At 53.1% G+C, this 19,925-nt stretch overlaps 3 protein-coding genes and 1 pseudogene across 4 annotated transcripts, besides 1 other annotated feature; 3 read left to right on the top strand and 1 right to left on the bottom strand.

Moving 5' to 3' along the window:
- Positions 1-2,897: 2,897 nt before the first annotated feature.
- On the top strand, positions 2,898-8,592 carry NCS57_01239500 (Chitin synthase; the record flags this gene model as incomplete). Its single annotated transcript, XM_053062068.1, has 3 exons — positions 2,898-3,205; positions 3,266-8,505; positions 8,561-8,592. 3 exons carry the CDS (start codon positions 2,898-2,900, stop codon positions 8,590-8,592), a joined length of 5,580 nt encoding a protein of 1,859 aa, XP_052908596.1.
- A 936-nt stretch (positions 8,593-9,528) lies between these two features.
- NCS57_01239400 (uncharacterized protein) lies at positions 9,529-12,991 on the bottom strand (the record flags this gene model as incomplete). Its single annotated transcript, XM_053062067.1, has 2 exons — positions 12,817-12,991; positions 9,529-12,761 (listed from the first exon to the last, which is right to left on the bottom strand). Exons 1-2 carry the CDS (start codon positions 12,971-12,973, stop codon positions 9,529-9,531), a joined length of 3,390 nt encoding a protein of 1,129 aa, XP_052908595.1. The 5' UTR covers positions 12,974-12,991.
- A 973-nt stretch (positions 12,992-13,964) lies between these two features.
- NCS57_01239300 lies at positions 13,965-14,937 on the top strand (annotated as a pseudogene). The gene is made up of 3 exons: positions 13,965-14,217; positions 14,273-14,541; positions 14,692-14,937.
- Positions 13,965-14,937: a sequence feature.
- A 2,918-nt stretch (positions 14,938-17,855) lies between these two features.
- Positions 17,856-19,376, top strand: NCS57_01239200 (uncharacterized protein; the record flags this gene model as incomplete). The annotated part of the gene is made up of 1 exon (XM_053062066.1): positions 17,856-19,376. One exon carries the CDS (start codon positions 17,856-17,858, stop codon positions 19,374-19,376), a length of 1,521 nt encoding a protein of 506 aa, XP_052908594.1.
- Between the last annotated feature and the right edge of the window lie 549 nt (positions 19,377-19,925).

Genomic DNA, 19,925 nt, shown 5'->3' with positions numbered 1-19,925 from the left:
TGACCGTGATCCATCTTTGTCACCTCACAACATTTTTATCTGGTGGTGCTTTTTGCTGACATATGCCATCCTCTATGCGTCGACATGTGCTTAATGGGCGGGATCCAGACCAGCATTTTGAATGCGTGGATACGTGGTCCTATTCTAAGACCTGACATGTTGTGTACCGTTGCATTTTCCCACTCAGCCCTCTACATGTGCAGGGTGTTGCACAAGCAAGAGGAACAGCAGGATTCTCACAATCACGACACCTAAATCTGGACAGAGTCACAGATGATCGATGGATCGACTGTGCGAAGATCTTGTCTTTATACGTGCGTCAATTCAGGAGGTCTTCCGTCACTGATCAACACAGAGCCTTGTTGCAAGCCAAGTTAACCCTACCCTATGCCACTGCTGATAAATAAATTTTGGTTTGCTTCTCTCGCTTATACTTGACGCGGCCGTTCGGAGACGGGCGCCCATGGCGCTTCCAGCTGGACGTCTGAGCTGAACCCATTTCAGCCAAGCCACGCCTACAAGCCCACCGTAGCCATCTCCTCAGCCGCCAGTCCGCTGGCCAGTGACGCTGAGTGAGTGTAATGATGGACGGCTGGGGCAAGGGCCAAGGGGGGCCAGCGCAAGAGAATTCCCCCCAGTCCCATGGCCTCATCACGTCTCGCAGATCAGTGAATGGGTGTCTCGGACATTTCCACACACAACACGTCTTTCCCACACATGCACGCGTCTCAAAGCCTAGATTTGCTCCATCGTGGGGGAATCGGAGAGCCCAAGGGATGAAGGGCAGCCCAGATGGCATTTCATGGAGCAAGATTATGGGCTTGATGGACCGTCTTCCGTCATCGTTCACACTCTGGCTCCCAAAATAACAGCAGCAGGGAACGGCTTTGGCCCAGGCTAGCATCTCCGTCCTCGCATTCCAGAAGCTTGATCAGGGAGGATCGATCATTAAGGCCAGCGCTGATCCTAGCGAGACGAGGATGTGCTGACAGGCCAGGCCCTGGCTTGATCATGTCCAGCTGTGACGGGGTAAAGCGGGCTTTGACTTGTCCGCAGTGGAGCAATGCAATCCCCTGGAAAATACAGAAGAGATTGCCATATCGTCCATATGTCCGCACTGGCCGAAGCATTTTTTTCAACCCCTTTGATCTTGGGGTATTCCCTTCCCTTGAGTGCCGTTTGCCACGTCTTGGATCCTGCTCATCAGAGTCGTGGAGGAACCCATAGTTGGGATGGAAAGGCAGTCGACCCGCTGCTGTCTCACCCAGGAACCCGATCAGCCTGTCATCCTGTCTCAATCCCTTCATGTTGTCTCGAATCACCCATCTCGAATTCACCCGTATCACATCACACATTGAGCTGTGGAACTCGGTACGCCATGTCTAGGGCTCTTCCCCAGCTCAGTGGCCATGATGGAAGAGGTAGCGGACTTGCGAGCCCTCGGTTGGTTGAGAATTGCGGAAAACCAGACGCCAAGTCTCAAGCCTCACAGTCGAGGGCCTCGTTGGAAAGAGCCGTGTCCCAGAGTCCGTCCCGACACGGTACGGAGCATAAACAGTAAACAAGCCTTTTGCATGACCCGCCGCGTTGTCCCTGATGCGGGACAGCATCCGGTGGGTGCCGTTTGGGGAACGGCCGGTTGGTTGCTGGGCCAGAACAGACAGACCAGGGGCACTTTTCTTTTTAGGGCCTGGGTTCGTACCAACCATGATGGATCCATGACAAGTCGCCCGTCAGCCAGAGTCCCCTGATGATGCAGCCATCACGAGAGGCAGAGTACCGCCTCTCTCTTGCGGTCTGCTCCTCCGTAGCCTGGCGGATGAGTGTGTCTGTCTGACGGGAGACGATGGCTGACTAGACGCGCCATGAGGAATGCTTCCTAGACATTCGATCCTTTGGCTATAGACCGTTTGTGGCGCGGGATCAAAGCCAAGTGAGACCGAAAAAGAGAGACATCCATTATTAGAGGGGAGCCACCACGCCTTTGTCGCTTGGCTGCAAATCTGCCACACGGCCATCTCGCGTACAGTGCGTTGATCTCATTATGATTGCAGATTCGATTAGTCCCCAAAGCGCAGTTTCAGAAATCTCTAATTTTCCGTAGTCTTGGATGATATGACCGTTAAACTTTGGAACTCGGTCATCTAGATGAGGCTCTCCTGTTCGTCTGACGAAGAGCCAGTCTCCGCTTAGTGCTGTAGCAAGATCCAGGCTCTGACAGACTCGAGATCGGGGCAAGGCAGAGGAAGAAGAAAGAAGAGGGCAGATCCAGGGGAATACGCTGCCGGGCCTGCCGTGTGGCTATGGGCAGGGAAAAAGCTCGTATGGCGTCCGTTTTATGCCGTGGTCGTGGGACAAACATAGCAATGAAGGCCAAAGTGCAAAGGGGGCTTGCTGCGCCCATGAGGTTCCTGCGCCACTGGCCCTTGCAGTCAGCCGTACGGAAAAAACTGGCACCTCCCACGGTGTACGTACCCTCCTCCCCGTATCCAGCGGAGGCAGGATGGCATGTGGTCTGCCTGTCCCAAGAAAACAATCCCTTTTCCCAGGCTGTTTTTATTGGTGTTGCGAACAGTTAGTAGTGCCGACAACCTCACGACTTGGTGAAGGCTCCTGATCGCCTTTTTCCTCCCTTTAATTCTTTTCTTGTTGTTTCTGACGCTCGTTTTGTCTACCCGCACCCTTACTCTCGCTCAGAGTGCCCGTTGACCGTTCTCATTTGACCCGGTAACGTGGCCGACGCCATTCCCAACAACAGATTGTACCACGACTCGAAGACGGTCGATTTCCCATCCCCGATCCCCGAGCCCGTCAAGTCATCTGCATCGACCATTGAACGAACCCTTACCGAGCCAGCTACTTCATCGAGATAGCCAAATTTTGGCTTCTTGTGCATCATGGCTATGAGCCTGCCACACCTGGGCAGCGGAGGGGGTCCTCACACCCAACCCTCGCTGCCTTCGCTCCCAGCGCATCTCCAATCCGACACGCATCTCACTGCCCATCTCGCCAGTCGTTTCCATGTCTCTCTTCCAACCGCCCAGCTCTCTTCTCACGCTCTCATCTCTCTCAACACCTACACTTCCTCGACTAAGGGCCCTGATGGCGGCAAGGAGGGAAGCGCCATGGCTGGCGCTGAAGATTTGGCCGACCGCGCATACCTTCGATTAGGCCACCGATCCGAGAACCAGGCCCTTGTCTTCCTGTATGTGATATTTCATGATATAAAATGCAACATGTAATGTGTGGACACTAACAATGCCAGGGGTGAATCTGGTTCTGGCAAGTCGACTGTTCGAGCCCATTTGCTCACAGCTCTCCTGAACAAGTCATCAACGCCACTGTCCACCAAGCTCTCGCTGGCCGCCTACGTTTTCGATACTCTCACGACTACCAAGACGGCTACGACCCCCACTGCTTCCAAGTCAGGTCTGTTCTACGAACTTCAGTACGACACTTCGGCTACAACCAATCCCATCCTAATCGGTGGTAAGCTCCTCGACCACCGACTCGAGCGTAGTCGTATTGCCGATGTGCCCACCGGCGAACGAAACTTCCACGTTCTGTACTACCTGCTAGCTGGTACCAGTGACGCTGAGAAGTCCCACCTGGGTCTGGAGGATTCTACTGGCCCAACCGGCACCTCGCAGAAACGATGGAAGTATCTCGGTCATCCCACTCAGCTCAAGGTTGGCATCAACGATGCCGAAGGCTTCCAGGTCTTCAAGAATGCTCTGCGAAAGCTCGAATTCCCTCGCGCTGAGATTGCCGAGATTTGCCAGATCCTCGCCAGTATTCTCCATATCGGCCAGCTCGAGTTCGAGTCAACCAGCCAGACCAGCGTCACCGGAGACGACAGCGGTGGCTTCTCTCACGAGGGTGGCAGCACAGTCACCGCCGTGAAGAACAAGGATGTTCTTTCCATCATCGCCGCCTTCCTGGGTGTGAGCGCTGCTGATCTTCAGACCACATTGGGTTACAAGACCAAGATGATCCACAAGGAGCGAGTTACTGTGATGCTTGACCCCAACGGCGCCCGCGCTCACGCTGGTGAACTTGCTCGCACACTCTACTCTCTTCTCGTTGCTTGGATCCTTGAGACCATCAACCAGCGCCTCTGCGCCCCCGAGGAATCCATTGCTAACACCGTTTCGATCGTGGACTTTCCTGGTTTCTCTCAACAATCCACCACCGGATCCGCTCTTGATCAGCTTCTCAATAACGCTGCCACTGAGAGCATCTATAACATGACTCTTCAGAACTTCTTTGACCGCAAGGCTGATATGCTCGAGTCTGAGGAAGTCAGTGTGGCCCCCACCAGCTACTTCGACAACTCTGATGCTGTCCGAGGTATTCTGAAGCCCGGCAACGGTCTTCTCAGCATCCTGGATGATCAAACCCGCCGTAACCGATCTGACATGCAGCTTCTGGAGTCTCTTCGCAGACGCTTCGATGGCAAGAACGCTGCTATCGAGGTTGGTGCTGCCACTGCCAAGCTGCCTGGTAGCAACTTCATGACCGAGAACACCTCTGCGTGCTTCACTGTCAAGCACTTTGCCGGTGAGGTTGACTACCCCGTCAAGGGCTTGATCGAGGAGAATGGTGAGATCATTTCGGGTGATCTTCTCAACATGATCAATGGCACCAAGAGCGAGTTTGTCGCTCGTCTCTTTGGCCAGGAGGCTCTGCAGACCGTCACCCACCCCAACGAGCGCACTGCTGTTATGCAGGCTAGTGTCAGCTCCAAGCCCATGCGAGCACCCAGTGTCATGTCCCGAAAGACACACAGAACTGCCAGGCCCAACACTGCTTACCGACGCCAGCAGCAGGATGCTATGGAGGATCTCGAGCAGAAGAGCCAAGCTGGGGAGTCAAGGAAGAACATCAAGATGACCATCGAGCAGGGAGCTTCAGGCCAGTTCCTGTCCTCTCTGGAGAATGTGCAGAAGGCGGTCACTGATCCTGGTACCAACGCCTACTTCATCTTCTGCCTTAAGCCCAACAATCGACGTATTGCCAATCAATTCGACAGCAAGTGCGTTCGAACCCAGGTCCAAACCTTTGGTATTGCTGAAATCAGCCAGCGGCTCCGGTCTGCTGACTTCAGTCTGTTCCTTCCCTTCGGCGAGTTTCTCGGCATGGCAGATGCTGAGACCATCCTGGTTGGCAGTGAACGCGAGCGTGCCGAGATGGTCATTGAGGAGAAGCAGTGGCCCAATAACGAGGTTCGAGTCGGTGCCACTGGTGTCTTCTTGAGTGAGCGGTGCTGGATGGAGGTTGCCCAGCTTGGCGAGATGGTCTCCGTGTCAGGCCGTTTCGGTGGCTTGCCATCGTCTGATGCTGGCGATGGTCTTACTCCTGCCGAGTCGACGCCCTTCGGCGCCTCCAAGGAGCACCTTGTCTCTGGGGGCAACACTCCTCTCATGTATGGTGAGAAGGCCAAGGGCGGTTACTTCACTGATGACAGCCGCTCTGAAGCTGGTGTCTCCGCCTTTGGTGGTGGCGACATGTTCAAGAACCTTGACACCCGTGAGCAGATGGCTGAGCGAGGCAACGAAAAGTCTCTGGAGGAAGTCGAAGAGTACAGAGACAAGCCCAGTCGAAAGCGATGGGTCGCCCTGGTCTTTGTGCTTACTTGGTTTATTCCCGATTTCCTCATTAGGTTTGTTGGACGCATGCCTAGAAAGGATGTTCGTATGGCCTGGCGAGAAAAGCTGGCTATCAACATGCTTATCTGGCTGATGTGTGGTATTGCCGGGTTTGTCATGGTCGGATTCCCTATGCTCATTTGCCCAAAGCAACACGTCTACAGCACCGCCGAGCTATCTTCGTACGACGGCAAGAAGGGTAGTGATGGTGCCTATGCCTCTATCCGTGGCTTCGTTTTTGATATTGGCGCCTACCAGATCAACCACTTCCCCAACAAGCTGGTCTCTGAAACAACTTTCCTCAAGTATGCCGGCAAGGATATTAGCGCCCTCTTCCCAATTCAGGTTTCCGCTCTGTGCCAGGGCAAGGATGGCTCTATCCGTCATGAGGTTCTTCTTGAGAACAGAGACACCAACATCACTGGCCAGCCTCAGCTTCTCTTGCAGAAGGATGTGGATCTCAACTCCAAGTACCACGATTTCCGATGGTTCACCAACGACAGCCGACCTGACTGGTACTTTGAGCAGATGTACATGCTCAGGCACACCCACATGAAGGGTAGAATGGGTTACACTGCCAAGTACGTCAAGAAGCTCGCCGACACCCAGAGCCAGTACATCGCTATTCTGAACGGCCGTGTGTACGACATGACCATCTATCTGAACGGTGGCCTGCGCATGAAGGGCAAGAACGACAAGGACGCCCCAAACATTCCCGGTGCTACCAGATTCATGGACTCCAAGGTTGAAGGATTGTTTCAGAACAAGGCTGGTAGTGATCTCACCAAGTACTGGGATCAGCTCCGGCTGGACGAGCTCACCAAAGCCCGTATGCTCACCTGCCTGAACAACCTTTTCTACATTGGTGATGTTGACACGCGAAACTCGACTCGTTGTCAGTTTGCCACATACTTCATCTTGGCTATATCTTGCTTGCTTGCCTCCATCCTGGTCTTCAAGTTCCTTGCCGCTCTTCAATTCGGAGGCAAGAATGCCCCCGAGAACCTCGACAAGTTCGTCATGTGTATGATTCCCGCCTACACTGAGGATGAAGACTCGCTCCGCCGTGCCATGGATTCGCTCTCGCGTATGAAGTACGATGACAAGCGCAAACTTCTCGTCATTATTTGCGATGGTATGATTATTGGCCAGGGCAACGATCGACCTACTCCTCGCATCGTGCTGGACATTCTGGGCGTCTCTGAGACTGTTGACCCCGAGCCTCTCAGCTTCGAATCTCTGGGTGAAGGTCAAAAGCAGCACAACATGGGCAAGGTCTACTCAGGTCTGTACGAGGTCCAGGGCCACATCGTTCCCTTCATGGTCATTGTCAAGGTCGGCAAGCCCTCCGAGGTTTCTCGTCCCGGTAACCGTGGTAAGCGAGACTCGCAGATGGTCATGATGCGTTTCCTCAACCGCGTTCACTACAACATCGCCATGAGCCCCATGGAGCTCGAGATGTACCACCAAATCCGCAACATCATTGGTGTCAACCCGACCTTTTACGAGTACATGTTCCAGATCGATGCCGATACAATGGTTGCCCCCGACTCAGCCACTCGCATGGTTTCCTCCTTCATCGATGACACTCGTCTGATTGCCGTTTGTGGTGAAACAGCCCTTACCAACGCCAGATCCTCCTTCATCACCATGATTCAGGTCTACGAGTACTGGATCTCTCACAACTTGTCCAAGGCCTTTGAGAGTCTGTTCGGTTCCGTCACTTGTTTGCCCGGTTGTTTCTCCATGTACCGAATTCGTGCTGCCGAGACTGGCAAGCCCCTCTTCGTCAGCAAGGAAATTGTCGAGGACTATTCCACCATCCGCGTCGATACCCTCCACATGAAGAACCTGCTTCACCTTGGTGAGGATCGTTACCTGACGACCCTGCTTCTCAAGTATCACTCCAAGTACAAGACGAAGTATCTCTACAGCGCGCATGCCTGGACCATTGCTCCCGACTCTTGGGCCGTCTTCCTTTCTCAGCGACGTCGTTGGATCAACTCTACCGTTCACAACCTGGTCGAGCTTATCCCTCTTGCCCAGCTTTGCGGTTTCTGCTGTTTCAGTATGCGTTTCGTCGTGTTTGTCGATCTTCTGAGTACCATCGTCCAGCCCGTCATCGTCATGTACATTGTGTACCTGATCTACCAGGTGGTCGCTAACCCTGATGTTGTTCCTATCACGGCCTTCCTGCTGCTCGCTGCTATTTACGGTTTACAAGCTATCATCTTCATCCTGCGCCGCAAGTGGGAGATGGTTGGCTGGATGATCATGTACATCTTGGCTATTCCCGTCTTCTCCTTTGCCCTGCCTCTGTATTCCTTCTGGCACATGGACGACTTCAACTGGGGTAACACTCGTGTTATAGCAGGCGAGAAGGGTCAAAAGATTGTCGTCTCTGACGAGGGCAAGTTTGACCCCAAGTCCATCCCGCGCAAGAAGTGGGAGGAGTACCAGGCCGAGCTTTGGGAGACCCAAACGGCTCGTGATGATGTTCGATCCGAGGTCTCTGGTTACAGCTACGCCACCAAGGCTCAGGGTCCCTTCTCTGAGTACGGCGGCTACCAGCCCAGCCGCCCTGGTTCTACGGTTGGCTTTGCTCCTCAGAATATGTCTCGCATGTCTCTGGCTCACTCTGAGATGCCCGGCAACCGCATGAGTCAGTTTGGCGGATCACAATTCTTCTCCCCCGAGGAGATGGTTGGCATGCCCAGCGACGATGCTCTGCTCGCCGAGATCCGCGACATTCTCAAGACGGCCGATCTGATGACCGTCACCAAGAAGGGCATCAAGCAGGAGCTTGAGAGACGCTTCAACGTCCCTCTGGACGCTAAGAGAGCCTACATCAACTCTGGTAAGTTTCTATCGTGCCTCACCTTTTCTGACCTCTCACTAACATGTTACCGCAGCCACCGAGGCCTTGCTTTCGGGTCAATTGTAAACGGCGTTTGAAACGACGATGCACAAATGGAGCGAACACTATAATGTCACAGCATTGCAATAATTTTTTCTGGATTTACAGAGGCGAATTTGGACAGGACGCTAAAACTTGAATAATTGCTCATGTCAAAAAACAAAAGGGGTAACATTTCCTCTTGCCCTCCTTTCTCTGCCAAAGAGGAGCTCACAAGACGGCTCGGGCATTGGTTTTCTATACAATATCATAATAATGCGCGCGTGTGGAGGAGGGTGTTTCTTGATCTCGGATGATCCATCGTGGAGCGAGCTTTGTGGTTGGGGATATCAGGATATTCAGTCCCTGAGTTTGGGGCGTGCTTTGCGTTTTTCATGGTGTTTATTCATTTTTTTTATATCGAGGTAGATGGACAGGACATTGTACATATTGTACACCGAGTTTGAACAAGTTTGACGTCTCATGCCAATATTCCCAAGTAGTTGCTTGATACCCTGTGATGACGAGCTGTTGAGGCGATCAACCTCATAATGTTAATTACCTAGGTACCACCGCGGTCGAGGAAAAAGAGAGACGCCAGTATAAACCCTTTAGCCTACCCTCCCCTGAAGATAGTGAATAGAGTATAATAAGAATACGCAAAGAAGCTCTAAAGCTTTATCTTTATTCCAGGATGCCCTCACTTAATTATTACACGGTACTTGAGAGGAGCTAGGTAAGTAAGCCTCTTAATGTTCTGGTGTCTTGTTTATTTCTTGGCCCGCGTTGTTCAAGTTGACATGTCCCTTACTACCTACGTAGGAATGAGTCTGCAAGTTGGAGGTATTATAAATGGGCGACTCCCTCGGAAAGAGTCTAGTTACTTGGATCACGCGGTAGTTTGCTATACAGCAGTTCCGTGAGCTTTTTTGTATCAACGCCGGGTATATATCAATGCCTATATATCTACGCACAACAGCCGCTCTACAGCACATGACCCTTAAGCAACCTCTCAACTCCGCCCTTGCTCCAAGCCTTGACCTTTTCCTGATCGCACGTTTCCCATATCCTCCTCATGAGGGCTGCCAACACATCAACCTCTTCGCCGCCCTCAGAGGCCGCTCGCTGCGCATCTAGCCAACCTAGAATGCCGAAGCGAGTGACGAGCGTGGTGCTGCCACCCTCGATGCATGACGCGCGGTAGATTATCCTCAGGAGACGAGTGCGCAGGTTAACACGCAGATAGGGGTTTGCGCCGAGGGCGAGAATCTTTTCGAACCAGCGCTTGCGGTGGAAGATGCCGAGGTCAAAGGGCGTGCGGAGACTGTCGAGGAGGTAGATGAGCAACCAGGTGATCTCGGTGTAGTACTTGTCGTCCTCTGACGGCTCGCCGTGGAGCACATCGTGGGCGAGGGGTAGCTTGTCCGGGGCCCAGAAGGGGCTTCGAGTGAGGAAGCCGTTGACCTTGGGGTAGAGCGGATGAAGAGGGTTCTTGAGAATCTCGAGGGCGTGCGTGGCAAAGGCTGTAAAGGCCGAAGGGACGGGGCCTTTATCTACCTGCTCTCTTGAGGACTCGGCGAGCTCAGAGAGGAGGAGCCAGATCTGGTCTTTTTCTTCATACGAGGATTCCTTGAGCTTGGCGGCCATCTTGAGGATGTTGGTGAGAGCTTCCTTGCGGATGTTGATGTGGGTAGAGGATAGGAGGCGGATTAGGCCTGCTGCCCAGCCATCTTCGACGAGGTCCTCTGCGTTCTTGCCAGCCCATTTGGTTAGAGCAGTGGCATCTTCATCCTCAGAAAACGGCACGTGGAGCATTTCCTCAAGCCTTGAAAGGTCCACGGACGATTTGGTCTTCTCATCTTTACCGGTCTCCGCCTCGGCATCGGGCATCTCCTCATCAGCATCCACATCCTTAGACTTGTCATCCTTGAGCTTCTTCATCTTGACCTTGCTTGACGAAAACTGATCGCATATCCGCTTGTACAAGGCCTTAGTGAGCTGCTTGCCGTGTTTCAACCGATACGAGGCGGTAAAGTAGGACGACAGGAACTTGCCAAGTGAAGCTTGCTCGGTGCCATCGGCAGAGCTTGTGGCGTACGACAGCTGCTCGACCATTGTCACATTGACCAAGGCAGTGGCACCATGGGATGAGGACAAGTTTCCTTCCTCAGAGTATTTCTCCAACAAGTCGAGATACTTGATAGGTGACGAGGCACATCTGTTGATGCAGTTGTCGACAAATGACCAGACCTTCTCCATGTCCTTGGGCTTGACCTCAGCCAATGTCGTCTGCAACGCTTCATATAGAGGCGTCATCATGGTTGCCTTTGTGACCAGCTGGTTTTCAACAGCCACCTCGCCAAGAACCTTTTTGAGCTGGTGAAAGGGAAGATCTCGCTTCTTGTCACACAGCAGCCGCAGGAGAGCCGTGTACGGCGAGGAAGCTGCTCCATCGACAAGGCTGTCGATTCTTGAGAACCATCGCATGCCAGGGGAATAGCTGGCGATGGACACAAGGTTCTCGAGCTCCATAACACCAAGAGATTCATCCTCAGTCTTTTCACTTCCTTGATTTAGTGTCTTAAGAACTTCGGTGAAGAAGGGTGACACATCAAAGTTGGCAGCAAGTGCAACTTGCGGAATAACCTCATAGTACAGTCGTAGCAAACGACTGGCCATGGTCTTGTGAAGGATGTTTTCCGCAGGTATTCCCTTGTAAGCCCGAACCACTTCCTTCATATCGGGGATCCGTTGACAGAAGGCATCGATCAACCGACGGCTGGCTTCACTCCAGGCGGTATCCTTGGATTTAGATGCCTCCTCATGCATCTTCAGGGCTTCGGCAAGTTTCTCGAGTGCCACGATGAGGATTCGGGTCGCAAAGAAGGATGTGAGGTGAGACTTGGGGGAGAGGCATCGGATGAGGACCTTTTGATTAATGGGAAGAGGAATGATGTTGCCGAGCAGGATGGAGGTGGGAGGAGGAGCCTTGGCGGAGCGAGCGCGGTCTCCAAAGCGAGGAGGTAGAGGGATCTGCATCGTGTTGAAGAGGAACGCGGCATAACCAATCCATGTCATGGATAGCTTTGGCTCAAAGGTGAAGGATTGGTTGCTGAGGAAGTACTTGGCAGTGAGTTCAGGAGCAGCGGTGAAGATGGCAACCAGAAGTTCGTTATGCTTGAGGCTTGACCAAGGACGGAGCTTCTGAGCGAACTCGGCGAGGACAAAGTTATACACGGGGATATCATCCTTGTATCTGTCGGTCACAAGTGCTCCATGAGCGCCGGCCTTTCGTCCACTTGGCACTGTATCGTCATCTGATTCCTTGGGATAGAGGCCTGTTGATGGATACAAGACACCAGCACTCGAGTTGGTGCAAGCGTAGATGAGGAACTGGTGGGCCTTGTAGCTCACTGTCGACTGCTCATCGACATCTTCACTGTCGGCGTACGAGTAGAGGCCCAAGATCCGCATTAGAGTCTTGGTGTTGAAGCTTCTGAACTTGATATCCCGAGGAATCTTGTCGTCCATCAAGACATGGGATTTTAACGAGTCCAGGATATCCCGGACGAGATAGGGAGGGTCGGTCTTTATCATATATGTCAAATGTGACAGAAGCTCCTTTTGGGACAAAAGTTCCTTTCTCCCATCGGAGCTCAAGAACTTGAGGAGGCTCAAGAAGAACTTGACCGCGTTGGTCCTCACAGATGCCTTGCGTACATCCTCCTGGGCATCTCCAATATGTCCGATCTCGAGATTTCTCCCTAGAGAGGTAAAGGTGAAGTTGCGCGCTCGGAAGATGCGCTTCGCGTAGGCGCCGCCGTCCAAGCAAGTAGCCTCTCGAAGCAAGCGGAGAGTAGGTGATAGAATGAATCCCTTGCTCTTCTCTACCGATAGGTTCTTTGCGAGCGACTTGAGCTGTCGCTCCTGGAGGAGCGTCTGGCAGATGCCCAGACCGTGGCTGACCAGCTGCAGAGAACCCGAGAGGACCTGCAGCAGCAGGGCCAGAACAACCGCGACGGAGGACATGACGCCATCGTTGTTTACTTGGACAGCAAAAGACCACATCTCCATGATATCGTTGAGGTAGACGGCATCTTCAGAAGCATCCCTCGGCTTCACGGCGTCGAGGTACTGGTGTAGGATTTCGAGGTTTGCCCTTCGATCGTCATCTTCGGAGACCAACTTGTCGAGGAGATTCTTGAAAGATTGAAGGCCTGAAAAGTCAAGATTAGTCCACGCAGAGCTTCAGAAGCCCTCGTCAAGACTTACCATGTCTGGCGCGGCGCAAATCCTGGTCAAATGCCAGGAGCTTGCGCAATTGGTCGCTCGACGTCACGTCCTCGCTGGTGGGCGTCTCGTGGGTTATCTTCTGGCGCTTCCTAAAGGCGGCGGCGCCGTCTCCGGTGTTGGAGACTCGTTTTCCCATTTTGAGGACCTGGTAGCTCGTCGCGACTTGGATGTCTCGTCCATGAATTTCCTCGAGATTTTGGAGTTCTGCCGCCAACGACCGCTGTCCCGCCTGCCAGATTCAGCGGCTCGAGTGGGGCGTCGGCGTATTGATGATCCGCAAAAGCAACCGATTTACTTGAACTCGGTGTTAGTGGAATTGTTATTGTCCTTGAACCAGGCACCACCAAAGAAAGATATCGTGATAGTAACCCTTTTTGCTGTTGAATGGACTTCATAACACCATTTAATGTCATTTATAGAGCTGCCGTACCTAAGTGGGCTGAGGTTTCAGCCAAGTCGAGGTTCATAACATACCACACCACAAGTCAACCCCGCATGGAAACTTATATGCCCTCGACTCCCATTGACAAGGCATCTACAGTGCCTTCCTACATACTCCCTGGCCATCTTAGCTTTCAATCAATTACATCAACATGAATAAGCTTCCTTCAGAGATCATCTCAGTTATTGTTGGCCGCCTCGGCAACAAAACTCATAATCCTCACCTCATCGAGGACATCTACCGACTTGCGTTTCCATACCGAGATCGGATCTTCAACAATTCAGTAGCGCAATATGCCTCCATATCCAAACAATGGTAGCGTATTATCGAGTCTACAACATTTCGCCATTTGTTGTTGACACCGGCAAGGCTTGAGACGGCGCTCCAAGTCATGACATCCTCTCGTCTTTCACGCCTCCGCCTTGTCAAGATCGACGGCATATTGGATGTGGATGGATAGAACGATCTCGAAGTGAGTATGCCTGAGTACACCGACCGTTTACACGAGCGTGCCGGAAATATAATACTATCTCTTTTTCGTCTCCTCGAAGCAACACCACCTGCAGCAAAGCCCCTGACCACGCTTTATCTATCTATTCCTCTGCCCGACTACGTCTTCATGGCCAGTCTTCAGGAACATCCGTGGTATAGGGTCCCTCGTCCAAACAATTTACAAATAGTGAGCATGGATAGAAGTCTGGTTGATGCTGGGAGCAAGTCTGTCATGTACCTCAAGCTTGCTCAGGAGGTATATCAAGAGCTGCCAGCCCTGCCGATGGTGTCCGCTTTCATGCTCTCACTCGACGCATATAGTGCTGCCTTTGAGCATCGCTTCATATGTCTCCTTGCAAGCAAGATGAGCCGCCTGGAAGTAGTGCAGTGGCAGCTCAGTGATGCCGAGAAGCGTGACCGTGAGCTTCGGATTCGACAGAGGGATGGTATGTTCTTCCTTATCGCCCCCAAACACTAAACTTGACAACTTACTCGTACCAGGGCTTGCCGAGAACATCAACAAACTGCCAATGCCGTTGAAAGATTTAGCCATCTGGCATATCAGGGAAATGCCAAGAGATGATACCGTTGAACCGCCCAGTATGGTTCCTGCCGGCCAAGTCGATCGTCTCAGCAGGGCACTTCGTCAGTTCAGTCTGAGACCCAATGTCGACCATTTCTTCTTTGACGGCTGCGTGGACTCGGAGATTCTGTGGCCGTCCAATATTGATGACGAGCTTCCTCACTGGCCCAACATGAAATTTTTCACAGTCAAAATGACGGGCGTACTGCCATTAGGAAAATGAGTTGCTCTTCCTGATCCCCATGACAAAGAGAGGCGGGCCGGACCTCGGCAGGTATCCAACTCGATCCCAGGCGAAGGTAGGCTCCGCCAAACGCGCAGTCTGACGGATCTGCAGATATTCGACGAGCTCTGCCTGGCTGCCGGAAAGGCCGCTGGACAGATGCCAAATCTCGAACATCTCTACATCAAATTTAGCGGCGGAGACAACGATTGGAGCAAATGGGCGGACACCAACTTGTCCTTTGAGCCACGACGGCGGCCTCGGCTTGAGGAAGCGCCCCTCGAGATCAAGGCCGAGCCTGTGCTAGATCCAAGCGAAGAGACGATCAAGGTCTGGCGCGAGACTAGTGCGAGCCTTGGTGTAGGCTTTTGGATGAGGTCGGGGTGTTATTATGATGATGACAAGGGCAGAGATGTCAGATAGTTGCAGTTGTCGTTTGAGTACCTACGGATAGACAAGATGCATGTATACCTAAACCTCAATACCTTTGCGAGCCAAGCTTCAAATAGAACCTTGAAATGGCTTCTTTCCTAACCCACCTCTACTCAGCAATCATCTCGGTATTGAGCGAGTCGAGGTCAACTCCGACTACGGAGTCGACTCCACCAAAAAAAGGTCATGAGAGGCCGCCGTGATGGCATCCATCACCTTGCGCCACACCCACATCCGCCGCAGCCGCTGCATCCACCGAAATCAAGTTCTCGTTGCATCCCGCAGCCATACAGAGGTCAAGGAATGAGACAAGATGCCCTCCAAAGCTGAGAAGTGCGCCCCCTCTACGGATGGCATGACTAGAAAAAAAAAGAATCCCCATGGATCCGGCGAGAATGAATGACCAGGGATCGTGGGATCGCCACTAAATGACTTGCACTGGATCTTGGCCTTGGCTTTATTGATGAAAAAGATGAAGGCAAAACTGCATGTGAAGAGAAAGGGAAATAAAACAAAAAAAGGCCTCCAGAAGGGTCCGGCAGGCTTCTAAAGGTATCCCTGCTAGAGAAATGCATCATGATGGGCTGAAGCTGGTCGCTACTATTCTTAGAATGGAGGGGGGGCAAAGTCAGGGGCACCACCATTACGAAAGGGCAACCAAGCAGCTTCGACAGCCGACGATGGAACGCACCATGTTCGCAGGAGCAGAGAGGGAGAGCAGGGAACGGTCCGTCCGTCGATCAGGCTCAACTCTGATTTTCTAGAGGGTCCCGAGGGAACGGAATTGGCCCATTCTCGCATTCAGCCTTGATGCAGCCACAGAGGGAACATTCCACGAAGAACAAAGCATGTCTGAAGCCCGTACTGTAACTCGTCGAGACTGAGGCAACCATTAATGGCCGCTTACAGAGTGAGATGGTGTTGTCGGAGGGCCGAGGCTGATTTCTCCGTCAGCGTCGGAAGACAGACAAACAACACGAAGAGCAGAGCGTGATGATGCTTTCGTGAGTCAATCTCGTGTCGTTCACGCGGCGAATCGAATCGCGTCGCGTCCGTCCCGTCGTGTCAGCTCATGCCCAGGAACACACGGCCACGACACCAGAGGCCATCTGCTCGCACGCTCTATTCTTATTACGGGAGGCATGAAACTGCAAGACGACCGCTTTGGGAACTCTGCCTGGAGCCCAACTTGCCCAAACAAGACTCCAGACTGGCCGAATCAACAGGCTAGGCCGTTGTAGATGTATGCTCCCACGTTTCAAAACAGCTCAGACCCCGAACACGCGTCTACCCGTCTGTCGCGACTGAGCTACAGTACAGGAAAACTAAACGTGCAGGAAACCGATTTGACAGACGGAGAGATGAAGAAGTGACCATGTCCCGGGGTGCATCTGCCAATCAGCCCGGGGAGACAGGGGTCTTGTCTAAACGGACGGGAGGGGGAGACGAAAAGGAAAAAAAGTTGGTGTGTGAGATGATGAGACGTCAGATATCGATTGATTGAATGAGAAGGAGCATTGAGAATTAACAATGAAAGGAACGAGGCCAAGTTTGAAACATGGGTAATACCGACGGCGGCTTCTTTCTCTTGCTTCTGGACGGCTACAGGCGTATTGTTGCACAGGAATACTTGTGTCATGTTACTCGAAACCGGCCTCTTTTTTTGCCTCATGATTGATAGCCTACTACGAGATCTCTAGTCCAAAATCCCCTCGCCAAGATGCGGGTTCACACCAGTTCAACAGCAGAAATACGCAGCGTGACGACACACAGCCTCGACCATCCAGAAAAACAAACAAGGGGCCTCAAACCCCGTCATCTCTCGGAGGCGTCCAATGCCGACTCAGCACGAGACCCTCGACTAGAATGCACGACATCAACTTCGGGTCTGTCTTTTTTTTTCCTGGGAACACCATTTTTCGATGTGATCCAGTCACAGCTGAGATCCTCTACTGCCTTGCCACGGTGGGCGGCGCTAGCATCGTCGCCGACGTCGAGGAGGGCCGTCTTCTAAGCGCCGACTGGCCCGGCGTGACAGCCGACCCCGGTCCGTCACCTGCGCCGTGTGGTTCGCCGTCGCTCAACCTCGTCCACTCGATCTGCCCTGACGGCCCTCCTTGACGTCCGTCATGGCCGGGACCATCTAATCCTAATCCTCTGCTTCGTGATGGATGCCTTCCCTTCCAGAGGATTGGGGTGTGTGGGTGTGTGTGGACCTGGAGACGGAGAGAGAGATCTCGTCGTCGTCGCGGACCGGCCGTCCCTCCTCCTCTTCTTCTGCTCGTGGCTGGTCCGTTGCTTTTCCCTCTTCATCTGCCGGGTCCCTTGTCCTCTTATGCAGCTTTCCCGTCGTGCTTCTGTCCTATCCCATTCCTCTCCTTCTCCTTCGCCTCCTCTGCCAGGTTTCTATTCAATTCACCCCCTCCACTTCTGTACATTCGCTGCGTGCACCGATACGAAGTACCGCACATGCATATCAGTGCCATATATATGTATTAAGCATCTTTCTTCCTCCTCTCTTTTCACTGCCTCGTCGAATAGCGCACAGCCGCTTCACCCGCTCGCTTCCTTCAGCTGCCCTATAACCAGCTCTCGCCTCCCTCTCGCCATCCTCGGTATGACGTGAGAGCCTCGCAGCAAGCAGCATGACAGTAGCCGGTACTGGTCACGGCGGCGCTGAAGAAGCCGCATGGTCGTCTTCCTCGTGGCTCTCGTCCTTGCCCCTCTGCTGCGCACCGCTGGCCACTTGCTCTGACAAGAGGCCGCGTCGTAGTAAGTTTCCGTCTACTTGCACTTCCACTACCGCCGTTGCTTGGGCCTCAGATTCTTCTTCTACTTTGATGAACATGCCCGGCGTTACCTTGAGCGACGAACAGTTGCTGATGGGCCAAGTCGATGAGAAGCATTCACACCCAGTCATCTACGACCAACCACTCTACCACCCACGCCCTGTGGCCGTTCCCATGGGTTCATCTCATCGCAATGTGCTGGAAAAGTACCCCAGAGAAACTGTTGCTCCCAAGAGGAAAAGATTCTGGTCTCTATCTTCCGGTACTTCTGGTACTTCAACAACCTCGCGCCGGCCGCCCATCTCAGCACCTCAAGACTTTCGACACATTTATTCAGCCTCTCCCAAGATCCCCGACTTTCCTGAGCCCACGCCATCAAGAGCCTCCAACTTGAGGCCTGCAAAGCAGCTTCCGCACCGCCCATATCGGCCTCTGGAGTTGAGCATCTATGAGCCGGAGAACCGTGTCTCTCCTATTCTACCTCACTTTGATGCGCCTCCCTTTGTTCCTACTTTCTCTTCGGAAGTGTCTTCTGGATGCATGTCGGCTCGGTCAGGATGGCAGTCAGATGGAGGGAATCGCCCGGTTGAGCACCAAAAGAGCTTCTCCGACTCTCCCATGTCCTTCCACTTCCCCCGTAGGCAGGCTCTGGAGAGTTCGCCCTCTACCTCACAGGACGATGAGATCCCACCCTTGATCCCTCCCAGGGCCCGGAGCCGTCCTCGCGCATACACATCGCCAGACTCCTCCCCAGACTCATCGCCAAACGTGGAAAAGATCAAGGAGCGGGTGGCGAGCGCGATGCTCGAGGTTGAGAAGCTCCAGAAGCAGATCGACGACGTTATCGAGAGGCAGAGCCTCTACACGCCCAGCCGGCCGTCAACGCCTCACTCCACGGCCCGCACGATGCCTGGTATGAATCCTGCGCCTTGGCTTGCTTCTGGGCGTCTTTCGCTGACCGGCGTAGAACTGGAGCCTATGCCCTCGATTCCTGCTCTGCCTCCAGCTGCTCCGTCTTTTGCTGAGAGGCTCACTTCTGATATTGACCGCCCTCATACAGCGCCCATCAGAACTCCTCCTACCACTCCTCCTACTAGGGTCCCTGCCAACCCTCCTCGCCGAGCGAGGACTCCTGGCGCCCCTTCAACTCCCACGAGCACTCCCCCTCGTGCCAAGAGGGCTGATGTTCCTCTACCCCCTCCTCTACCTCTTGTCCTCAGACCTCCCCTGAGGAAGAAAAAGTCATTTTCCCGGGTATCGAGCTGGCTCTTCCCCGGGTCGCAGCACAGCCGGAACCTGAGCTTCGACTCTGTCACCAACGCGCCCCGTCCCATCAAGGGCAACGAGGGCTTCTACCAAGTCTCGCTGGGCGAGACTTCAGGCCGTCGACGGAGCACAGACTCTGTCGACACGGTCAGCACCTGGGAGTCTGACGACGAAGGCCGGACTGTTCCCACAACCTGCTCTCTGGGCAGCACGCCTGCGGTTTCGCAGGACGAACCACTCATTTCACGGTTTGCCACGTTTGGCAGAGGCGATGCCCGACCCAACCGGACGAGCGTCGGGGTCGCCATTTGAACAAGAAGATATGCTTGGATGTATTCACTGACTGACTGATACCCCGTTTACTTTTCCTTTGTCCTGTTCTTTTGTGTATATTCGACGATGATACCACCTGTACCATATCAAGTCGCGGCTAGCAAGACTACGCTGGCGACGGTTTTGGATCTACTTACTCTGTGAACGGATTCTGGGCTTAGAGCTGGTTTTGACGGATTCATGGGATGGAATGGTAATGAATTGGTCATGTTTCGCTGGATGAAGCGAAGACTTGCTCTGATGAGAGGAGGTAGGAGTTTTAGTTGGGATTAAGACTGCCTAGAGCAGCTTTTTAAATACGAGTCGCCTAGTGCGATCTATTATTCTGAAGATATTTATTGACTCACATGAAGTTGTATGAGTATAGATGTATGAGTGAATCATGCATGCGTGGCCGAGACATTGTGTGGTGCAGGGTATTTGCTAGCCAAGCGATGAATGCATCTCACTCAGAGTTCAAGCCAATTGAATCTGCTCAATTAATCAACCCCGGTAGAGATATCGGACATATTCTTCAACTGACTTTTA

This window comes from Fusarium keratoplasticum, chromosome 10 (genome assembly GCF_025433545.1).
Source record: "Fusarium keratoplasticum isolate Fu6.1 chromosome 10, whole genome shotgun sequence".
Classification (NCBI taxonomy): domain Eukaryota; kingdom Fungi; phylum Ascomycota; class Sordariomycetes; order Hypocreales; family Nectriaceae; genus Fusarium; species Fusarium keratoplasticum.
The sequence above is the reverse complement of the archived record's forward strand: the minus strand, read 5'-3'. Positions and strand labels throughout refer to the sequence as shown.